At 42.4% G+C, this 18,584-nt stretch overlaps 2 protein-coding genes across 6 annotated transcripts in view; one reads left to right on the top strand and one right to left on the bottom strand.

Annotated features, from left to right (window-relative positions):
* Window positions 1–9,668, bottom strand: part of fbxl6 (F-box and leucine rich repeat protein 6) — a 29,512-nt gene extending 19,844 nt beyond the window's left edge. For 2 of the 5 annotated variants that reach the window (XM_062979849.1, XM_062979853.1), the window contains exons 1-2: window positions 7,712–7,765; window positions 2,451–3,037 (exon numbers count right to left, since the gene is read on the bottom strand). In XM_062979849.1, coding sequence (XP_062835919.1) covers window positions 2,451–3,037; window positions 7,712–7,750 — 626 coding nt within the window. In that variant the 5' untranslated portion in view covers window positions 7,751–7,765. Of the gene's footprint in view, window positions 1–2,450; window positions 3,038–5,260; window positions 5,554–7,711; window positions 7,766–9,222; window positions 9,424–9,544 lie in introns of those variants that run through there. The other 3 variants (XM_062979850.1, XM_062979851.1, XM_062979852.1) reach the window with 3 other exon arrangements.
* A 199-nt stretch (window positions 9,669–9,867) lies between these two features.
* The window catches only part of LOC100564758 (solute carrier family 52, riboflavin transporter, member 2), a 36,848-nt gene continuing 28,131 nt past the window's right edge, over window positions 9,868–18,584 (top strand). Inside the window, exon 1 of the mRNA XM_062979855.1 lies at window positions 9,868–9,965. The gene's annotated coding sequence lies outside the window, so the exon portion shown is untranslated. The remainder of the gene's footprint in view (window positions 9,966–18,584) is intronic.

The raw sequence follows: 18,584 nt of genomic DNA, 5'->3' as shown, positions 1-18,584 counted from the left end.
GAAGAATGCAGTTTAACTTCGTTTTAAGCCATTTAAACTCAGGCATGCATATGGATTAGTGGAAACTAATTAGGCCACATAAGCTTAAGTAAACATGTTTTTACTTGGCACTAGAATAGCAGACTAAATGGTGCCAGTCACAGTCTGATGGGGAGTACAATAGAGTCTCACTTATCCAACACTCGCTTATCCAACGTTCTGGATTATCCAACGCATTTTTGTAGTCAATGTTTTCAATATATCATGATATTTTGGTGCTAAATTCATAAATACAGTAATTACTACATAGCATTACTGCATATTGAACTACTTTTTCTGCCAAATTTGTTGTCTAACGTGATGTTTTGGTGCTTCATTTGTAAAATCATAACCTAATTTGATGTTTAATAGGCTTTTCCTTAATGCCTCCTTATTATCCAACATATTCGCTTATCCAACATTCTGCCGGCCCGTTTATGTTGGATAAGTGAGACTCTACTGTATTTCACAACTGAGGAGCTACAGCAAAGAAGATCCTCGCAATGCATAGATAACATTGTTTTACACCATATGTATAAGGATAAGAAGGTCTAAATTCACCTGTCAGGTATATTTTCTGACAATCCAAATCCATAGTCCCACTCTATCCTACACTGATGAGACCTCACTTGGAATAGCCCTGTGTCCAATTCTACACAATTCTAGAAGGACATTGCTAAAACAGAAGGTATCCAGAGAAGGGCAACCAAAATTATCATAAGTCTGGAAACTATAAATCCCTCTGAAGAGTGGCTGAGGGAGCTGGGGATGTTTATCTTGAAGAAGAGACACTTAAAAGGCATATGAGAGCCATGTTTACATATTGGAAAGGATGTCCTATTGAGGAAGAATGGGCAAGCTTGTTTTGCTGCTCCAGAGACTGAGACGCAATGGAGCCATAGATTCAAATAGCAGGAAAAGACATTCCACCTAAACATTAGGAAGAACTTCCTGATGGTGACAGCTCTTCAACTGCCTCATTATCCAGTGGAGCCTCCTTCTCTGGAAGTTTTTAAACAGAGGCTTTATGGTCATCTGTTGGGAGGGCTTTGGCTGTGTTTTTTCTGCCTGGCAGAAGGGATTGCACTGGATGACCATGTCATGAAATATGATATACAGTTTGAATGAAATTGTATGAAAGGTGTATGGTTGGGACTATATAGAAGCTAAAGATGCCATCCTAAGAGTGAGGCCTGGAAAATTACTGAATTCATAAACTGTAATTAAAAGTTGCTGAACTGAGTTGAAACGTCAGGAGAGAATGCTTCTGGAACATGGCCACACAGCCCGAAAGACATACAACAACCCTGTGATCCCGGCCATGAAAGCCTTCGACAACACATTGAGTTCAAATTGTTGTTTTATATACTAGTGGTTTTATTTTGTATTGTACTGTGTGTTTATTTTATGCGTTATTTTAGGCACCTTGTGCCATATGTAAGCCACCCCGAGTCCCTTTGGGGAAATAAAGTTGTTGTTATTATTGTTGTTGTTATTGTTGTTGTTATTGTTGTTGTTATCTGCTTAAACTGATGTCCAGAAACAAATGATTAACTGTTGAACTCTGTGGTGGAAAACAACATGTTTACATTACCAAGCACAATTATTCTTTAAGTTAAGGAAGTGTTTACAAGTCCCTTCTGTCAAGGAAGCAAACAAGGCTCCTTAAGAAGGAAAGCCAATGCTCACTTAAGGAAGCAAAGTCAACATCTGTCCAGGAACTGATGGGAGTCAGGATGTTTTAGCTGGAAAAAAACACCTCTCATTCATTTACAATGATTTGGAACAATATCAGCAATAAATGCTGCTGTATAAGGGACACTTTACTATTCCAAAAATTATGGCAGACAGTGGAGCCTAGTCCACCCACCAATTTTCTCTAAGGGATAGGTTGCCAATGAAAACATGCCAATGTGAGTAGATCAATAGGTATTGCTCCAGCAGAAAGGTAACTACGCTCCATGCAGTCATGCCAATGGCCGCATGACCCTGGAGGTGTCTACGGACAACTCCGGCTCTTTGGTTTAGAAATGGAGATGAGCACCAACCCCGAGTCAGACACAACTAGACTTAACGTCAGGGGAAAACCTTTACCTTTAAGATTTCAAACATTTATGTCTCATTTTTCATTTCAACTGGGAATCTTTTCTAATGCTTTTTGGAGTTTTAAAAAATATTCATGACAGCTGTGGGGGTGTCTTCTGATTTTATGTGAATACATAATAATTTTATTTCTTTATTTATATATAGCCCTCTTTTCTCCCATGGGTGGAACTCAAAGTGGCAAACAAATGGTTAAAAAACCGAAATTACATGATACAACACCCAACCAAAGCAAATAAACAATAAGCAAACAGATATTGCATAAACCATATAAAACAAGCTTAATAAATAACGACATTTATAGTTATAGCTAAATAATCTCCATGTACCTGCAGAGGAAGGGCACTGCTCCATCCGAAGCCACCACCGCTTGGAAGATTTGCACCAGGATCTCCACAGGGAGGCGTTCTCCCCAGGAGCTCCCAGTGGCTGACTGGGAGGCAACTGGGAGCACCTCTCTGCCTCCTTCTGGAACTCCGACACTCCCCGGTTCCTTTGCCAGAGACCCTCTTTTGGTGGATTTCCCTCTGTTTGTGGGCTGTTTCTTGGAACTTTTCTGCTGCTGCTTCTTTTGCTTTGCCTTTCCCTTCTTCCTCCTGGAGGTCTTCCGAAGGGGCCGCTCAGGGGCTTCCCCCACATTGGAAATGATCAGCAGCATATCGTTGTCCGTCTCGTGCACAAAATAGTGCGGGGCTGGGGTCCTGGGGGCTCGGCGGGGCTTCTTCTTCCTCTTCTTCTCCTTTGGGGCTCGGCCGGAGGGGCCTGCGTCCCCGCTCACCTCCCTTTTCCGCTTCTGGGGGGGCCTTGACTTTGGCTGGGAGTCTGGAGCCCCCCCACTACCCGTGGACTCCTCGTCCATCCCGGAACCCTTCTTCTCATTGATGGCTGACCAGCCGGGCTCGCCAAGGAATCCAACCTGGGAGAATGAGAGAAGGATTGTGTGATACTCTAGGCTGCGAGAGCACTGGAAACCAGACACCAAGCCAATAAACAATCTAATATCTTTATTATAGAATTGAAGAAATAGAACAAAAATAAGCAGAATATATAGTCCATCAATAGACCTTGTGGGAAAGGTCAAATATAGTCCAGTATTATAAAGTCCAATGTCCAATATTAGAGTTTAAAGGTGAAAATCCAGTTAACCGAAACACACTCAAACTTCCAAGCAGTTTGAGTGGGGAATAATCCGGATCTTAAGCAAGAGTTCCAAGGAGACCAGTCTCAAGGCAAGGAATTCAAGACAAGGCAAGGCTGGAGATAGAGGATCCAAACACGATCCGAACTTGACTCGAAGGCGAGGCGTCGCGCCCAATCTACACACGAGTAGAACGCCACAAGGACTAGAGGCGAAGTTAACACTCCAACTGACACGTTGACACCGCATTGGCTGGCCAGCGCGCAGAACTTTTAAGGGGCTTCAAATCTCCCTTTCAAACAGGTGTCCAACACTTTCCCCAGGGGAAAAACTGATTAGAGACAACATCTTCAGCAGCCTCCCTGAAAACTCCCATGGGAACCGGCTTAATCAACATTCTCTCTGGCAGCTAATCTTGCGCTTCGCCTCAGACTGGCCTTCTCGATTCCCAAAACAGCCGCCTTTGAAAAGGAGGGGAACCGGTGGGAACACTCGGCTTCAAGGGCTCTTTTAATGAGCTCTGGGCTTGAATTGTCAACAGGGAGCATCTGGAAGGAAGCGGGCTCTTGCTGAGTCGGCAAAATTCCCAAATCCTCATCGCTCTGGTCCGCAACGAGTACCGGGTCAGGACCCGAAGGTCTCTGTGACATCACAGATTGGACGAGTTGGAAGAGACTACTAAGGTCAACTGGTTCTACTTCCTACTACCCTGTTTCCCCTAAAATAAGACATCCCCAGAAAATAAGACCTAGTAGAGGTTTTGCTGAATTGCTAAATATAAGACCTCCCCTGAAAGTAAGACCTAGCAAAGTTTTTGTTGGAAGCATGCCCACGGAACAGAACACCAGAGCATACAGGATCGGTAAGTGTATGTACCATAGATTGTTGTACATGGAAATAATGGTAGTAACAAGACATTCTTGATAGGATTCACAGTTTGTCTGGTTATGCTGGTTTGAGATGACAACTACTGTACAGTATATAAAAAAGGTAAAGGTTTTCCCCTGACGTTAAGTCCAGTCATGTCTGACTCTGGGGGTTGGTGCTCATCTCCATTTCTAAGCCGATGAGCCGGGGTTGTCCGTAGATACCTCCAAGGTCATGTGGCCACTGGTATGACTGCATGGAGCGCCGTTACCTTCCCGCCAGAGCAGTACCTATTGATCTACTCAAATTTGCATGTTTTCAACTGCTAGGTTGGCAGGAGCTGGAGCTAACAGAGGGCGCTCACACTGCTCCCAGGGTTTAAACCTGGGACCTTTCGGTCTATATATAATTATGTATATAATATATGTTCATTTTTTTGTTCAACAATGAATGTGAAATCTCCTTCATGGAAAAATAAGACATCCCATGAAAATAAGACCTAGAGCATCTTTGGGAGCAAAAATTAATATAAGACACTGTCTTATTTTCGGGGAAACACGATATGCACCATGCTGCTGATGCAAACTAGAATCGCACTGGCTTTTGTACCTGCCGCATCACACTGTTGGTTCATGTTTGAAGCAATGTGAGTGTTTGAACTGGAAAGCTAACATTTGGTAGTGGCCCCCAAATGCCTTTGTAGTAAAAAATAAGTTGAGCAAGGCCTTGTCTTATTCAAGCAAAAGACTCCGAAACAGTCGAGAACCAACGTACTAATGCCCTGAAAGATCTCTCCAGCTACTACAAAGAGAACAACCAGAAGCCTAACCCTGATAAGACACAAGTGTGTGCTTTCCACCTACATAACCCTGAAGCCCACGGGAAATTGAAAGTTACCTGGGAAGGCCAAGAGTTTGAACACTGTTTCCATCCTAAATATATCAGCGTCACCTTAGACCAGGGGTCCCCAAACTAAACAAAACACAATTATGGTTCAAAACATGAGTAGTACACAATATGTATATTAGAGCATCATATGCCTACCACAAAATCCACGACAGCATACTGATACCGCAAACATAATACCTGAAGCAGAGCCATCAATAAAGAAACTATAAAACATTTGCCGCTTACCAGAAGGGTTACCGAAACTGGGATAAAACCCGGGAACCAGTTGTAAACGGCTATATTACCACCTACTCCAGTCAGTAACCAGGTACTCAGGATCTACATTACTATTGATTCTAAACCTGTGGAGTCCTGAGGAATTCTTCCAGAACTGCAGACTCTGAATCGGTTTGCCTTTAAGCCAATGAAATCCTTTTAGGTCTGCAGAGACTTATATCATCATGTTTGATTTACAATATTGAGTAAGATACTTTTGCGCTATATACAGTAAAGTCTCACTTATCCAACATTCACTTATCCAACGTTCTGGATTATTCAACGCATTTTTGTGGTCAATGTTTTCAATATATCGTGATATTTTGGTGCGAAATTCATAAATACAGTAATTACTACATAGCATTACTGTGTATTGAACTACTTTTTCTGACAAATTTGTTGTCTAACATGATGTTTTGGTGCTTAGTTTGTAAAATCATAACCTATTTTGATGTTTAATAGGCTTTTTCTTAATCTCTCCTTATTATCCAACATATTCGCTTATCCAACGTTCTGCTGGCCCGTTTATGTTGGATAAGTGAGACTCTACTGCACATAGGAAAGAGCATTGACTTTGTGAATGTAATACCGGTATGTATATGATGCTCTAATATAAATATTGTGTACTACTTATGTTTTCAACCATCATTGTGTTTTGTATAGCTCATTACATTGTTTAGAATAGATATATGTTTATCCAGTAGTCCCCAAACTAAAGCTTGTCATAAACCTCTGTCATAAACTTTAGATCTACATCTGAAATGACTTGAAGGCACACAACAACAATCCTAATTTTGAACTATTTTATCATAGTCTGGTCCTCCAATGGTTTGAGGGATCGTGAACTGGCCCTCCATTTAAAAATTTTGAGGACCCCTACCTTAGACCAAATGCTAACATTTAGGAAACACTGTGAGAACACCAAGTACAGAGTAGCTGCACACAATAACATCCTGCGGAAACCTACTAATAGTGCATGGGGTCCAGACCCAAAATTAATAAGAACATCAGCCCTGCCTTGTCTGACTCAACTGCTGAGTATTATTATTATTATTATTATTATTATACTTTATTTGTACCCCGCTAGCATCTCCCGAAGGACTCGATGCGGCTTACAAAGGCCAAGGCCTCAACACACAATATAACAATACAAAACAAAGGCAAATTAAAAGAATTAAAACAGTATAAACCACAAGCAATAACAATACGCTAAAACACAATAGAACTGGGCCGGACCAGAGTAATGGGTACAAGATTAAAAGTGCTGATGTGACAGATGATATATAAGGCTTATAGGGCAAGTGCAGAGTGCGATAGGCGATCTTAATTCTAATAAAGTGCTGATGGGACTTGGTGTTGGAGATTTCCTATTAATCTGGGAAGGCACATTGGAACAGCCAGGTCTTCAAGTTCTTTCTGAAGACTGCCAATGTAGGGGCCTGTCTGAGATCCTTGGGGAGGGTGTTCCAGAGTCGGGGGGCCACCACGGAGAAGGCCCTATCTCGTGTCCCCACCAACCGCGCTTGCGACGCAGATGAGTACGCCTGTCCTGTCTGGCACAAGTCTGCCTACGTGCAGCAGGTGGACATAGCAGTGAACGAAACATGCAGAATAATCACAGGATGGGGTTGTTGTATGTCTTTCGGGCTGTGTGGCCATGTTCCAGAAGTATTCTCTCCTGACGTTTCGCCCACATCTATGGAAGGCATCCTCAGAGGTTGTGAGGTATGGATAAACTGGGGGCATCCTTTGTTCAGTCATTAGCTGTCCTCTGCCCTCAGAGTGTTGGTTCCCATCTACTGTTTTGATTTTAGAGTTTTTTAATACTGGTAGCCAGATTTTGTTCATTTTCATGGTTTCCTCCTTTCTGTTGAAGTTGTCCACATGCTTGTGGATTTCCATTGCTTCTCTGTGTCGTCTGACATGATAGTTGTTGGAATGGTCAAGCATTTCTGTGTTCTCAAATAATATGCTGTGTCCAGGCTGGTTCATCAAGTGCTCTGCTATGGCTGATTTCTCTGGTTGAATTAGTCTGCAGTGCCTTTCATGTCAAACCTACAACTGTTGGATGAAGGAGGTACTTTGAATGTGATTACAGTAGAGTCTCACTTATCCAACACTCACTTATCCAACATTCCGGATTATCCAAGCCATTTTTGTAGTCAATGTTTTCAATACATCGTGATATTTTGGTGCTAAATTCGTAAATACTGTAATTACTACATAGCATTACCGCGTATTGAACTACTTTTTCTTTCAAATTTGTTGTATAACATGATGTTTTGGTGCTTAATTTGTAAAATCACAACCTAATTTGATGTTTAATAGGCTTTTACTTAATCTTTCCTTATTATTCAATATATTCGCTTATCCAACGTTCTGCCGGCCCATTTACATTGGATAAGCGAGACTCTACTGTACCTGCTTCTTGCCAGAATGGGGTTGGACTGGATGGCCCATGCGGTCTCTTCCAACACTAGGATTCTATGATAGTAATAATAATAATAATAATAATAATAATAATAATAATAATAATAATAAAAAACTTTATTTATACCCCGCCACCATCTCCCCGTGGGCACTCAGGGCGGCTTACATGGGGCAGAGGCCCAAACAACATAGGACAAAACATAGGCAACATAATACAAATCACACTATAAAAAGATAAAACAGTAATACAATATATCAATTAAAACAAGGTTTAGAGGGCAGGCTAATCAAGTTTGCAAATGGGACCAAATTAGGAGGGAGATCCTGCAGAGGACAGGATCAGGATTCAAAAGGACCTCAACAGATGAGAGAGAGGATTGGCCAAAACTAACAAAATGAATTTCAACAAGGACAAATGTAAGATACTACACTTTGGCAGAAAAAAAAAATGCAATGCAAAGATACAGGCCCAAGGGCCAGTGAACACCTCCCAAACAGAGGGTGCCTCCAGGCAACAACAGCCAGGTGACGTCTCTTTAGATGCCCTCACTGATTGACTTTGCAAACTTTATGGCTACTCAAGGCTATTCAAGCTTGGTCATTTTGCAACATGCACACACAGGCATGAGTTCTTTCTCCCACCCTGGACATTATTCCACAGAGGGTGCCTCCAGGCAACAACAGCCAGGTGACGTCTCTGCAGGCGCCCTCACTGATTGACTTTGCAAACTTCATGGCTACTCAGTGCTAATTAAGCTGGCTCATTTTGCAGTATCTACAATTGCTTGAAACAGGCAAGAGTTCTTTCTCCCACCCTGGAAATCATTCCACAGAGGGTGCCTCCAGGCAACAACAGCCAGGTGACGTCTCTGCAGGTGCCCTTATTGATTGACTTTGCAAACTTCATGGCTACTCAAGGCTATTCAAGCTTGGTCATTTTGCAACATGCACACACAGGCAAGAGTTCTTTCTTCCACCCTGGACATTATTCCACAGAGGGTGCCTCCAGGCAACAACAGCCAGGTGACGTCTCTGCAGGCGCCCTCACTGATTGACTTTGCAAACTTCATGGCTACTCAGTGCTAATTAAGCTGGCTCATTTTGCAGTATCTACAATTGCTTGAAACAGGCAAGAGTTCTATCTCCCACCCTGGAAATCATTCCACAGAGGGTGCCTCCAGGCAACAACAGCCAGGTGACGTCTCTGCAGGTGCCCTCACTGATTGACTTTGCAAACTTCATGGCTACTCAGTGCTATTCAAGCTTGGTCATTTTGCAACATTTACACTTGCTTTCTCCCACCCTGGATATTATAATAGAACAGATATGTGCCCTGCAAGTGTTTTGGACTGCAACTCCCATCATTCCGAACCGCCTCAGGCCCCTTCCTTTTCCCCCTCAGCCGCTTAAGCGGCTGAGGGGGAAAAGGAAGGGGCCTGAGGCGGTTCGGAATGATGGGAGTTGCAGTCCAAAACACCTGCAGGACCCAAGTTGGCCCATACCTGTAACAAACACAACCAAAATCCTTAAGCATCGCTTCCCCTTTAAGAAAAACCCCGCTTCCTACACGGAACTACAATTCCCAGAGTTCCACAGCATTGAGGCCTGGCGGTTATATGCGCAAGGGAGCATGGGGGTTGTAGTTTATCTTCTTGAAAGGGCTGGGAAAGGCCCTGAATGAGAACGGAAGGCCCTGTAAGGCCTCTACGGAGCCGAACCAGGCCTATTCTGTCGGATATCCTGCTGGGAAAAACCGCCTCCTTTGAGACTAGGCCGCGCGCGGAGCATTCTGGGGCAGCGGGGAAAGATGGCGGCGCTTCTCACCTGTCAGGCGCGAAGGAAGGAAAGCCCGGCTGCTTCTGCTTCAAGAGGCGTGGCTTCCGGAAAATGGGCGGGGTTTTAAGTGACGGCCCGGCCACTGACCAATCAGAGGTCTGGCTGCTGTCCAAGGGGCGGGGCTTTTGGAAGAAAGGGGCGTGTCTTTGGTGTCAATCAGAGGAGAAAGGCGTGGCTTTGGTGTCGCCTCGCCCCCTAATCAAATTGAACCCCGACTGCCTCTTCAAGGGGGGCGTGACTTCCTGTAGGAATAGGCGTGGCTTTCGTTTTACCACGCCCCCTGACCAATAAGACGCCTGTTTACTGCTTTATGGGCGGGGTTTCCTTTGAAAATGGGCGTGGTTTTCCATTGCCCCGCCCCTGTCTTCTGTTCTTCCTCTTCATTCAACTCTGACCGACTTTGAGGCTGGTGAGTCTGGGCCTGGTTGGGGATTATGGGAGTTGTAGTGGGCCAAGGTTCACTACGAGATCTAGATCGCCCTCTTTGGGGATTTTGGGTTTTATAGCCCAATAAATACATGCTGTTGTTTAATCTTCCAACTCTGGGTGCGTCTACACAGTGGACTTAACGCAGTTTGGTACCACTTTAACTCCCCTGGCTCTGTGATCCGCCCTGAGTCCCTTCGGGGTGAGAAGGGCAGAATATAAATACTGTAAATAAATAAATAAATAAATTATTATTATTAGTATTATACTTATTAATTTATAATATTCTTATTACTATTTTAATATATTTATTTATTATTATCAATTTTGTCATTCTTACTAATTTTATTATTTTAAATAATTTTACTCTTATTCATTTTTATTATCTAGATGTAAAATGAAACAAAAGTATAGTGTGGATTGTCCTCTTCTGGGAGGGCTTATGTTGTGTATTCCTGCATAATGGCAGAAAGGGGTTGGACTGAATGGCCTTTAGGGATCCCTTCCAACTCTAGGATTCTGTTTCTCCCTCCAGTAGTGTCATTGTCTGGAGGTTTTTCAGGAGAGGCCGGATGCCCATCTGTCAGGAGGGTTTGGATGGTGTCTTCCTGCTTGGCTAGATAGCCTTTGGGGGTCCCTTCCAACTCTTTAAACAGAGGTAGATGGCCATCTGCCAGGAGTGCTTTGATTGTGTCCTTCTGTCTGGAAGAAAGGAATTGAACTGGATGGCCTTTAGGGGTCCCTTTTCTCTATGAGGAATGGCTTATGCCAGTGATGGCCAACCTATGACACGCATGTCATCACTGACACGCCTAGCCATTTTTGCTGACACCTTGCCGCATGCAGATTGACTGGATGACTATGGTCTTTTGTGGCCAAATTTGGTGTGATTTGGTCCAGTGGTTTTGTTGTTTACTCCATGGGAATTATGCAATATATATATATATATATATACACACACACATACACACACACACACACACACACATACATACACACTAGCTGTGCCTGGCCATGCGTTGCTGTGGCTAGGACTTTATTTTTCTTTTCTTTTTGTTGTATGAACGTAGAGGCGTGGATGAGAGGTTGTGCTGTCAATTTTCAAGGTTGTGGGGCATTTAGTTTAGTTGATTTGTCCGGTGCCGTGATTCCATTACCCTTTTATATATATGTATGTATGTATGTATGTATGTATATGTATGTGTGTGTATATATACAGTAGAGTCTCACTTATCCAACATAAACGGGCCGGCAGAACGTTGGATAAGCGAATATCTTGGATAATAAGGAGAGATTAAGGAGAAGCCTATTAAACATCAAATTAGGTTAAGATTTTACAAATTAAGCACCAAAACATCATGTTAGACAACAAATTTGACAGAAAAAGTAGTTCAATACGCAGTAATGTTATGTTGTAATTACTGTAGTTACGAATTTAGCACCAAAATATCACAATATATTGAAAACATTGACTACAAAAATGTGTTGGATAATCCAGAATGTTGGATATCGAGTGTTGGATAAGTGAGACTCTACTGTATATATATATGTGTGTGTGTGTGTGTGTAAAATTATATCATTCTATTATTCTATTATTATTGTAGTATATTATCATATTGAAACTACAACTGAGAGAAATCAGCATGGAAGATGCAAGAGGTACCATAGATTGTTGTACATGGAAATAATGGTAGTAAATAGTTTTTGATTTATTTAATACAGTTATATATTACAATTATATATTTTTGTTATTTAAACTATACATATTGCGAAATTATGGGATTTTTTCTCTCGAAGTGACACACCACCCAAGTCATGCTAGGCTTTTTGGTGAATTTTGACACACCAAGCGCAAAAGGTTGCCCATCATTGGCTTAGGTGGTTTGGATGACCATCTGCCGGGGGGATCGAATGGTGTCTTCCTTCATGGCAGAAAGAAGTTGGAATGGTTAGCCATGGGGGTCTCCCGAGAGAATCTAGACCAGGCCTGGGCAAACTTGTGCCCTCCAAGTGTTTTGGACTTCAACTCCCACAATTCCTAACAGCTGGGAATTGTGGGAGTTGAAGTCCAAAACACCTGGAGGGCACAAGTTTGCCCCTTGTTGTTTTGAATTCAGCTGCCGAGTCTTGGGTCCTGCCAGGAGTGTAACCAGAGAAACGGCCCGGAGGGTGTTTGGCAAGAGCCATGCGCTTGCAATGTTCGTTCCATGCACAGGAGACAGACGCAGGACTCAGTGACTCAGGCCTGTTTTGCAAGAAGCAAGTCTGGGAATCCCACGAGGAAAACAAAACACACACACGCAAGTACAGGGCTGAGCCCCCTTATCTGAATATTTTGGAATCTATCTATATCTATATAAAAGAGTGATGGAATCACGGCGACTCACAAAACAACAAAAGTACAGGCCCCGCAACCTCGAAATTTGACAACACAACCCATCATCCATGCCTCAAGGTTGATACAACAAAAAGAAAAGAAAAACAAAGTCCTAATTAGAGGGAGAGCAATATTTTTTTATCCAATTGCTGCCAGTTTAGAGGGCTAATCTCTGCCCACTTGGTTGCCTAGCAACCAGCCAAGGGACAGCCAGGTTTCAGTTAGGAGACAGGCAGACTTAGGCCTCACTTAGGCCTCTTTCACAGATTATCTAATTTGCACTGGATTATATGGCAGTGTAGACTCAAGGCCCTTCCACACAGCTATATAACCCATTTATAATCTTATATTATCTGCTTTGCACTGGATTATCTTGACTCCACGCTGCCATATAATCCACTTCAGTGTGCATTTTATACAGCTGTGAAGAAGGGGCCCCATATAATCCAGTTCTAAGCAAATAATATAAGATTAGAAATATACAGTAGAGTCTCACTTATCCAACATAAACAGGCCGGCAGGATAAGTGAATATGTTGGATAATAAGAAGGGATTCAGGAAAAGCCTATTAAACATCAAATTAGGTAATCGTTATACAAATTAAGCACCAAAACATCATATTATACAACAAATTTGACAGAAAAAGTAGTTCCATGCGCAGTAATGCTATGTAGTAATTACAGTAGAGTCTCACTTATCCAACACTCGCTTATCCAACTATCTGGATTATCCAACACATTTTTGTAGTCAATGCTTTCATTGATATTTTGGTGCTAAATTCATAAATACAGTAATTACTACATAGCATTACTGTGTATTGAACTACTTTTCCTGCCCAATTTGTTGTCTAACATGATATTTTTGTGCTTCATTTGTAAAATCATAACCTAATTTGATGTTTAATAGGCTTTTCCTTAATGCCTCCTTATAATCCAACATATTCGCTTATCCAATATTCTGCCGGCCCACTTATGTTGGATAAGTGAGACTCTACTGTACTGTATTTACAAATTTACCACTAAAATATCACAATGAATTTAAAACACTGACTACAAAAACATTGATTATGAAAAGGCAGACTGCGTTGGATAATCCAGAACATTGTATAAGTGAATGTTGGATAAGTGAGATTCTACTTTAATATGAAATAATTACTGGGATAGAATAATGCAGAACAATATAATCTCTAAAACCAGGACAGTAAATAAACAGGGGAATTCCACACAGGAAACAATCAGGGCCAGCTAACACCTCCCAACAAAGTATTCCCATCATCAAAGTCTGGCAAATCCTCCGTTTTCTCAGGGCCACAGACAGTAGAAGCACATAAAATATCGCAAACAACACCACTCTGAAAACAAGGGAATTCCAAACAGGAAAGAATCAGGGCTAGCTAACACCTCCCGACTAAGTATTCCCATCATCAAAGTCTGGAAAATCCTCTGTTTTCTCAGGGCCACAGACAGTAGAAGCACATAAAATATCGCAAACAACACCACTCTGAAAACAAGGGAATTCCAGACAGGAAACAATCAGGGCCAGCAAACACCTCCCAACAAAAAATTCACTCAGGGAGGAAACAGCCAGGCTTTAAAGCTGCAAGGCCATTACATCCTAATCATTTTTCCTAATTGCAGCATTCATACTTGCCTCCAACAGACAAAAAAAACGCAATCAGAAATATTGTATATTCACAACCTTTAGGAAATAATATCCCCTGATGGCGCAGCGTGTTAAAGCGCTGAGCTGCTGAACTTCTGGACCAAAAGGCCACAGGTTTGAATTGGGGGAAGCGGAGAGAGCCCCCACTAATAGCCCCCCAGCTTCTGCCAACCCAGAAGTTCGGAAACATGGAAATGTGAGTGCATCAATAGGTACTGCTCCGGCGGGAAGGTAACGCCTCTCCATGCAGTCATCCCACATGACCTTGGAGGAGTCTACGGACAACGCCGGCTCTTCGGCTTAGAAATGGAGATGAGCACCAACCCCCTGAGTCAGACATGACTGGACTTAACGTCAGGGGAAAACCTTGACCCTTGACCTTCACTACCACCAATTCCTCAATACTTTATTTCCCAGACCACCAGACTTCGCCACAGCAACGCGTGGCCGGGCACAGCTAGTATTCTTATATACAGGCCGTCCCCCAGTTGCAAACATCTGACTTACAAATGACTCCTAGTTAACAGGTGAGATTGCAGGAAGTGAGAGGAATCTTATACAGTAGAGTCTCTGTCAGAGACAGAACGCCACCAAAATAAGATTCAACACAGTTTATTAAAGTTACAGAACCAAAAACGCCCATAAAAGACAAAGGGCTAGGCAAACACTTGCCTTCGGAGAAAAAGAAACTAAAAAACGATTCAAAAGATAAACCGGATTAAACTGGAGTTTAATCCGGGTTAAACCAAAAAATGCTTACTTCAGCCTGGCACTTTAAACAAACAAAAGCTGGTAAACAAGATTCAAAGAAACACAAATAACTGGCAGCAGATTCCTCTCTGCTACCCAAAAGCTGTGATTGAGTAACTAAGATGTTACTCCTCCGAGCAGTGAGCGAACTCCGGGTTCAAACACATCAATCAGGGCAGCAGCGGTCAGCGGGGTCTCAATCCGGTCCGAGGTCGAAAGCCAGGTACAGATGTCTTCAGTTCACCAGTTCCACCGATAGCCACAGAAGGGATAGTCCGAGGTCGTAGTCAGTCAGTCAGTCAGTCAGTCAGTCCAGAGTAGGCAATTAGGGTCCGTCAAAAAGACGACGGAGGTCCAAGCTATTAAGATTAAACACAAGTTGCACAGGAAAAGCCCACACAGTTCCTCCCGCCGTCTATGCCCAGTGTCCTTGGTAACTTACGTATTCAGCAAATGAATCACACCCGTCTTCAGGAAGTTCCCAACAAGAGCCCAAGCGTTCGTCCAGATTACCTTGCCCAACGCAATTAGCCCTGGATTCTAAACCCCATTTTATGCCAGTTACAACTCCTCATCGCTGTCAGCTGTTACCCTAATTCCAGGTGCCTCATCATCATCATCCTCATCAGAACTAAAACACCTTTGACTACGCCCCACAGCATCCCCAGCTGTGGATCCCGTTCCATCCCTCCAGCTTGTCCACGGGTCTAATCCTGCAACCTGCCAGTCGCCTCCCACACTATCATTGCCAGTGGCACCCAGATCCTCTCTCACACGAGTCCATTCCATGTCATCCTCCTCTGAGCTAACCATCTCTTCCTCCATTCCCTCGGTAAAACCCTCAAAGGAGTCTTCGTCAGTTGGTTCTGCAAATAAGTCCCGCAGCCGTTTCCTTTCTCGCTCCTCAAGAGAGTCTGACTCCCGAGGAGTCTTACGACCACGTCTCCCAGTATCGGAGCCATAAGGCTCAACCATAACAGTCTCACTTATCCAAGACTCGCTTATCCAAGGTTCTGGATTATCCAAACCATTTCTGTAGTCAATGTTTTCAATATATCGTGATATTTTGGTGCTAAATTCGTAAATACAGTAATTACAACATAACATTCCTGCGTATTGAACAACTTTTTCTGTCAAATTTGTTGTATAACATGATGTTTTGGTGCTTAATTTGTAAAATCATAACCTAATTTGATGTTTAATAGGCTTTTCCTTAATCCCTCCTTATTATCCAAGATATTCGCTTATCCAAGCTTCTGCCGGCCAGTTTAGCTTGGATAAGTGAGACTCTACTGTATATGTGTGTGTATACAGTAGAGTCTCGCTTATCCAAAACTCGCTTATCCAAGGTTCTGGATTATCCAAACCATTTTTGTAGTCAATTTTTTCAATATATCATGATATTTTGATGCTAAATTCGTAAATTCAGTAATTACTACGTAGCATTACTGCATATTGAACTACTTTTTCTGTCAAATTTGTTGTGTAACATGATGTTTTGGTGCTTAATTTGTAAAATCATAACCTAATTTGATGTGTAATAGGCTTTTCCTTAATCCCTCCTTATTTTCCAACATATTCGCTTATCCAAGGTTCTGCCGGCCCGTTTATGTTGGATAAGTGAGACTCTACTGTATATGTATATCTGTGAATAATGTCCAGGGTGGGAGAAAGAACTCTTATCTGTTTGAGGCACATGTGAATGTTGCATTTGGCCAGCTTGATTAGTATTGAATGACCTTGCAGCTTCAAAGCCTGGCTGCTTTTTACCTGAGGGAATCCTTTGTTGGAAGGTGTTAGCTGGCCCTGATTGTCTGAAATTCCCCTGTTTTTGAGTGTTGTTCTTTATTTGCGCTCCTGATTTTAGAGTTTTTTAGTACTGGAAGCCAGATTTTCATTTCCATGGTTTCCTCCTTTCTGTTGACCTTGTCCACCTGCTTCTTGTGGATTTCAGTGGCTTCTTTGTGTGGTCTGACATGGTGATTGTGAGAGTGGTCCAGCATTTGTGTGTTCTCAAATCATATGACATCAGGCAGGCTCCATCCCTTTTGAGTTTTAGAAAGAAAGTGAAGACCTGGCTATGCGAGCAAGCGTTCAAAAAATAAGTTTTGTTGGCTTCGACTCGGTCTGGACTAAGGTTTTGTGGATGAATGGCTCAAGTATTTTGTATTATTTCAAATCTGATTTTAATTGTTTATTATAAAGTAGTGATGTTATTATTGATTATTACATCTAAGGCTCTTAATTACGAATAGCTGCCACCAATTGTAATAGAGCTAATTATGACTGCCACCAATTTGGAAAGATGGAACCACCAATTGAAATGATCTAGTCACCAAAGACTCAGGGAGGAGACCTTTTACTTTTTATTCCTTTTCTCTTTTACTTATTTATTTTAGATGGTAGCGTATTTGGTTCAGATTATATATATGACAGAGGCTTCGATGTTGGAAAAACAAGAACAAGTTTATTCAGGCACAAAGCTTAGTGGTTACAATGATATTTCTCACGGAGAGGTATTCTTATTAACAGTTACAATATTTGAATCAACTCGCTAAAATATTACTTCCTTCACTTAAGGAAACTCCTCAGCCACTTTTATACCACAATCACCCCTGAGGTCTACTATCACAGATTGCCTGTTCCTTATCAGGCCACAGATTATATCAAATAAGTCACCAAACGTATTTTAAACTGACTCAAAATGACCAATTGAGTCTCCCTGATCTCCTTAACCTAGGATCAGTCTTCCCTGTGCCTCATCAGAGCACAGACTGGCTTTCTTTTTTTAAACTCTGCTCTTCCTCAGCAAACCGGCAGTTGGCTCCGCCCACTTCTCCATGGCAACCAGCCTCTGAGAGCTGAGAGCAGCAACTGCAATACTTACCGTTCTAAAACACAAACACACAATTAAACATAACATTTGTAAAACAAAAATTTGTACTTCATTACACTTATGTTTTATTATTTTGTATTGTTGTATATTGGCATTGAATTCTGCCAGTTTTGTAAGCCCCCCTAAGTCCCTTCGGGTGAGAAGGGTGGGATAGAAATGATGGAAATAAATAAATATGCTGAACCCAGGTTGGTTCATCAAGTGAGCTGCATGATATGCAGTAGACTCCTGCAGAGGTTAAGGATCCCTCTTGTCCTTCGCTGAACATCGCATTTGTTGAATTTTCTTTGTGGGTCTTGTACGTGTGTTTCTTCCTCTGCTTCCCTCTCCGGTCAGTGGTTCCCTTGATGTCTGGCAAGAAAACATTCCCTCTGGGTGGATCTTTGTCTTGACTCTTGTGGCTTGTTCTTGGCCTTGCAGCTCTTCTGATGTCCAAGTTGGAGTCTCCATCGGTGACTAAAGTTAATTGTAGGTGTGTTTTCAGCGTGTTGTCGAAGGCTTTCATGGCCGGGATCACAGGGTTGTTGTATGTCTTTCGGGCTGTGTGGCCATGTTCCAGAAGTATTCTCTCCTGACGTTTCGCCCACATCTATGGCAGGCATCCTCAGAGGATGCCTCACAACCTCTGAGGATGCCTGCCATAGATGTGGGTGAAACGTCAGGAGAGAATACTTCTGGAACATGGCCACACAGCCCGAAAGACATACAACAACCCTTTGTTTTCAGTGTTTGGTGCTCTCTTTCATTTTTGCAGGGCCACTGAATACATTGTATTTGTTCATTTGTGAAGTTTCCTTTTCTGAGTTCAAATCAGCTGGAAAATGACGCATTTGTTTTGTTTTTAATTTATATTGTCTCACATCACATTCCCCGCTAATCGCCTTGAGTCCCTGTGTTGGGAGAAAAAGGCTGGATAA

Source organism: Anolis carolinensis, chromosome 4, assembly GCF_035594765.1.
Source record: "Anolis carolinensis isolate JA03-04 chromosome 4, rAnoCar3.1.pri, whole genome shotgun sequence".
NCBI lineage: Eukaryota > Metazoa > Chordata > Lepidosauria > Squamata > Dactyloidae > Anolis > Anolis carolinensis.
This window is presented reverse-complemented; position numbering and strand designations above follow the sequence as displayed.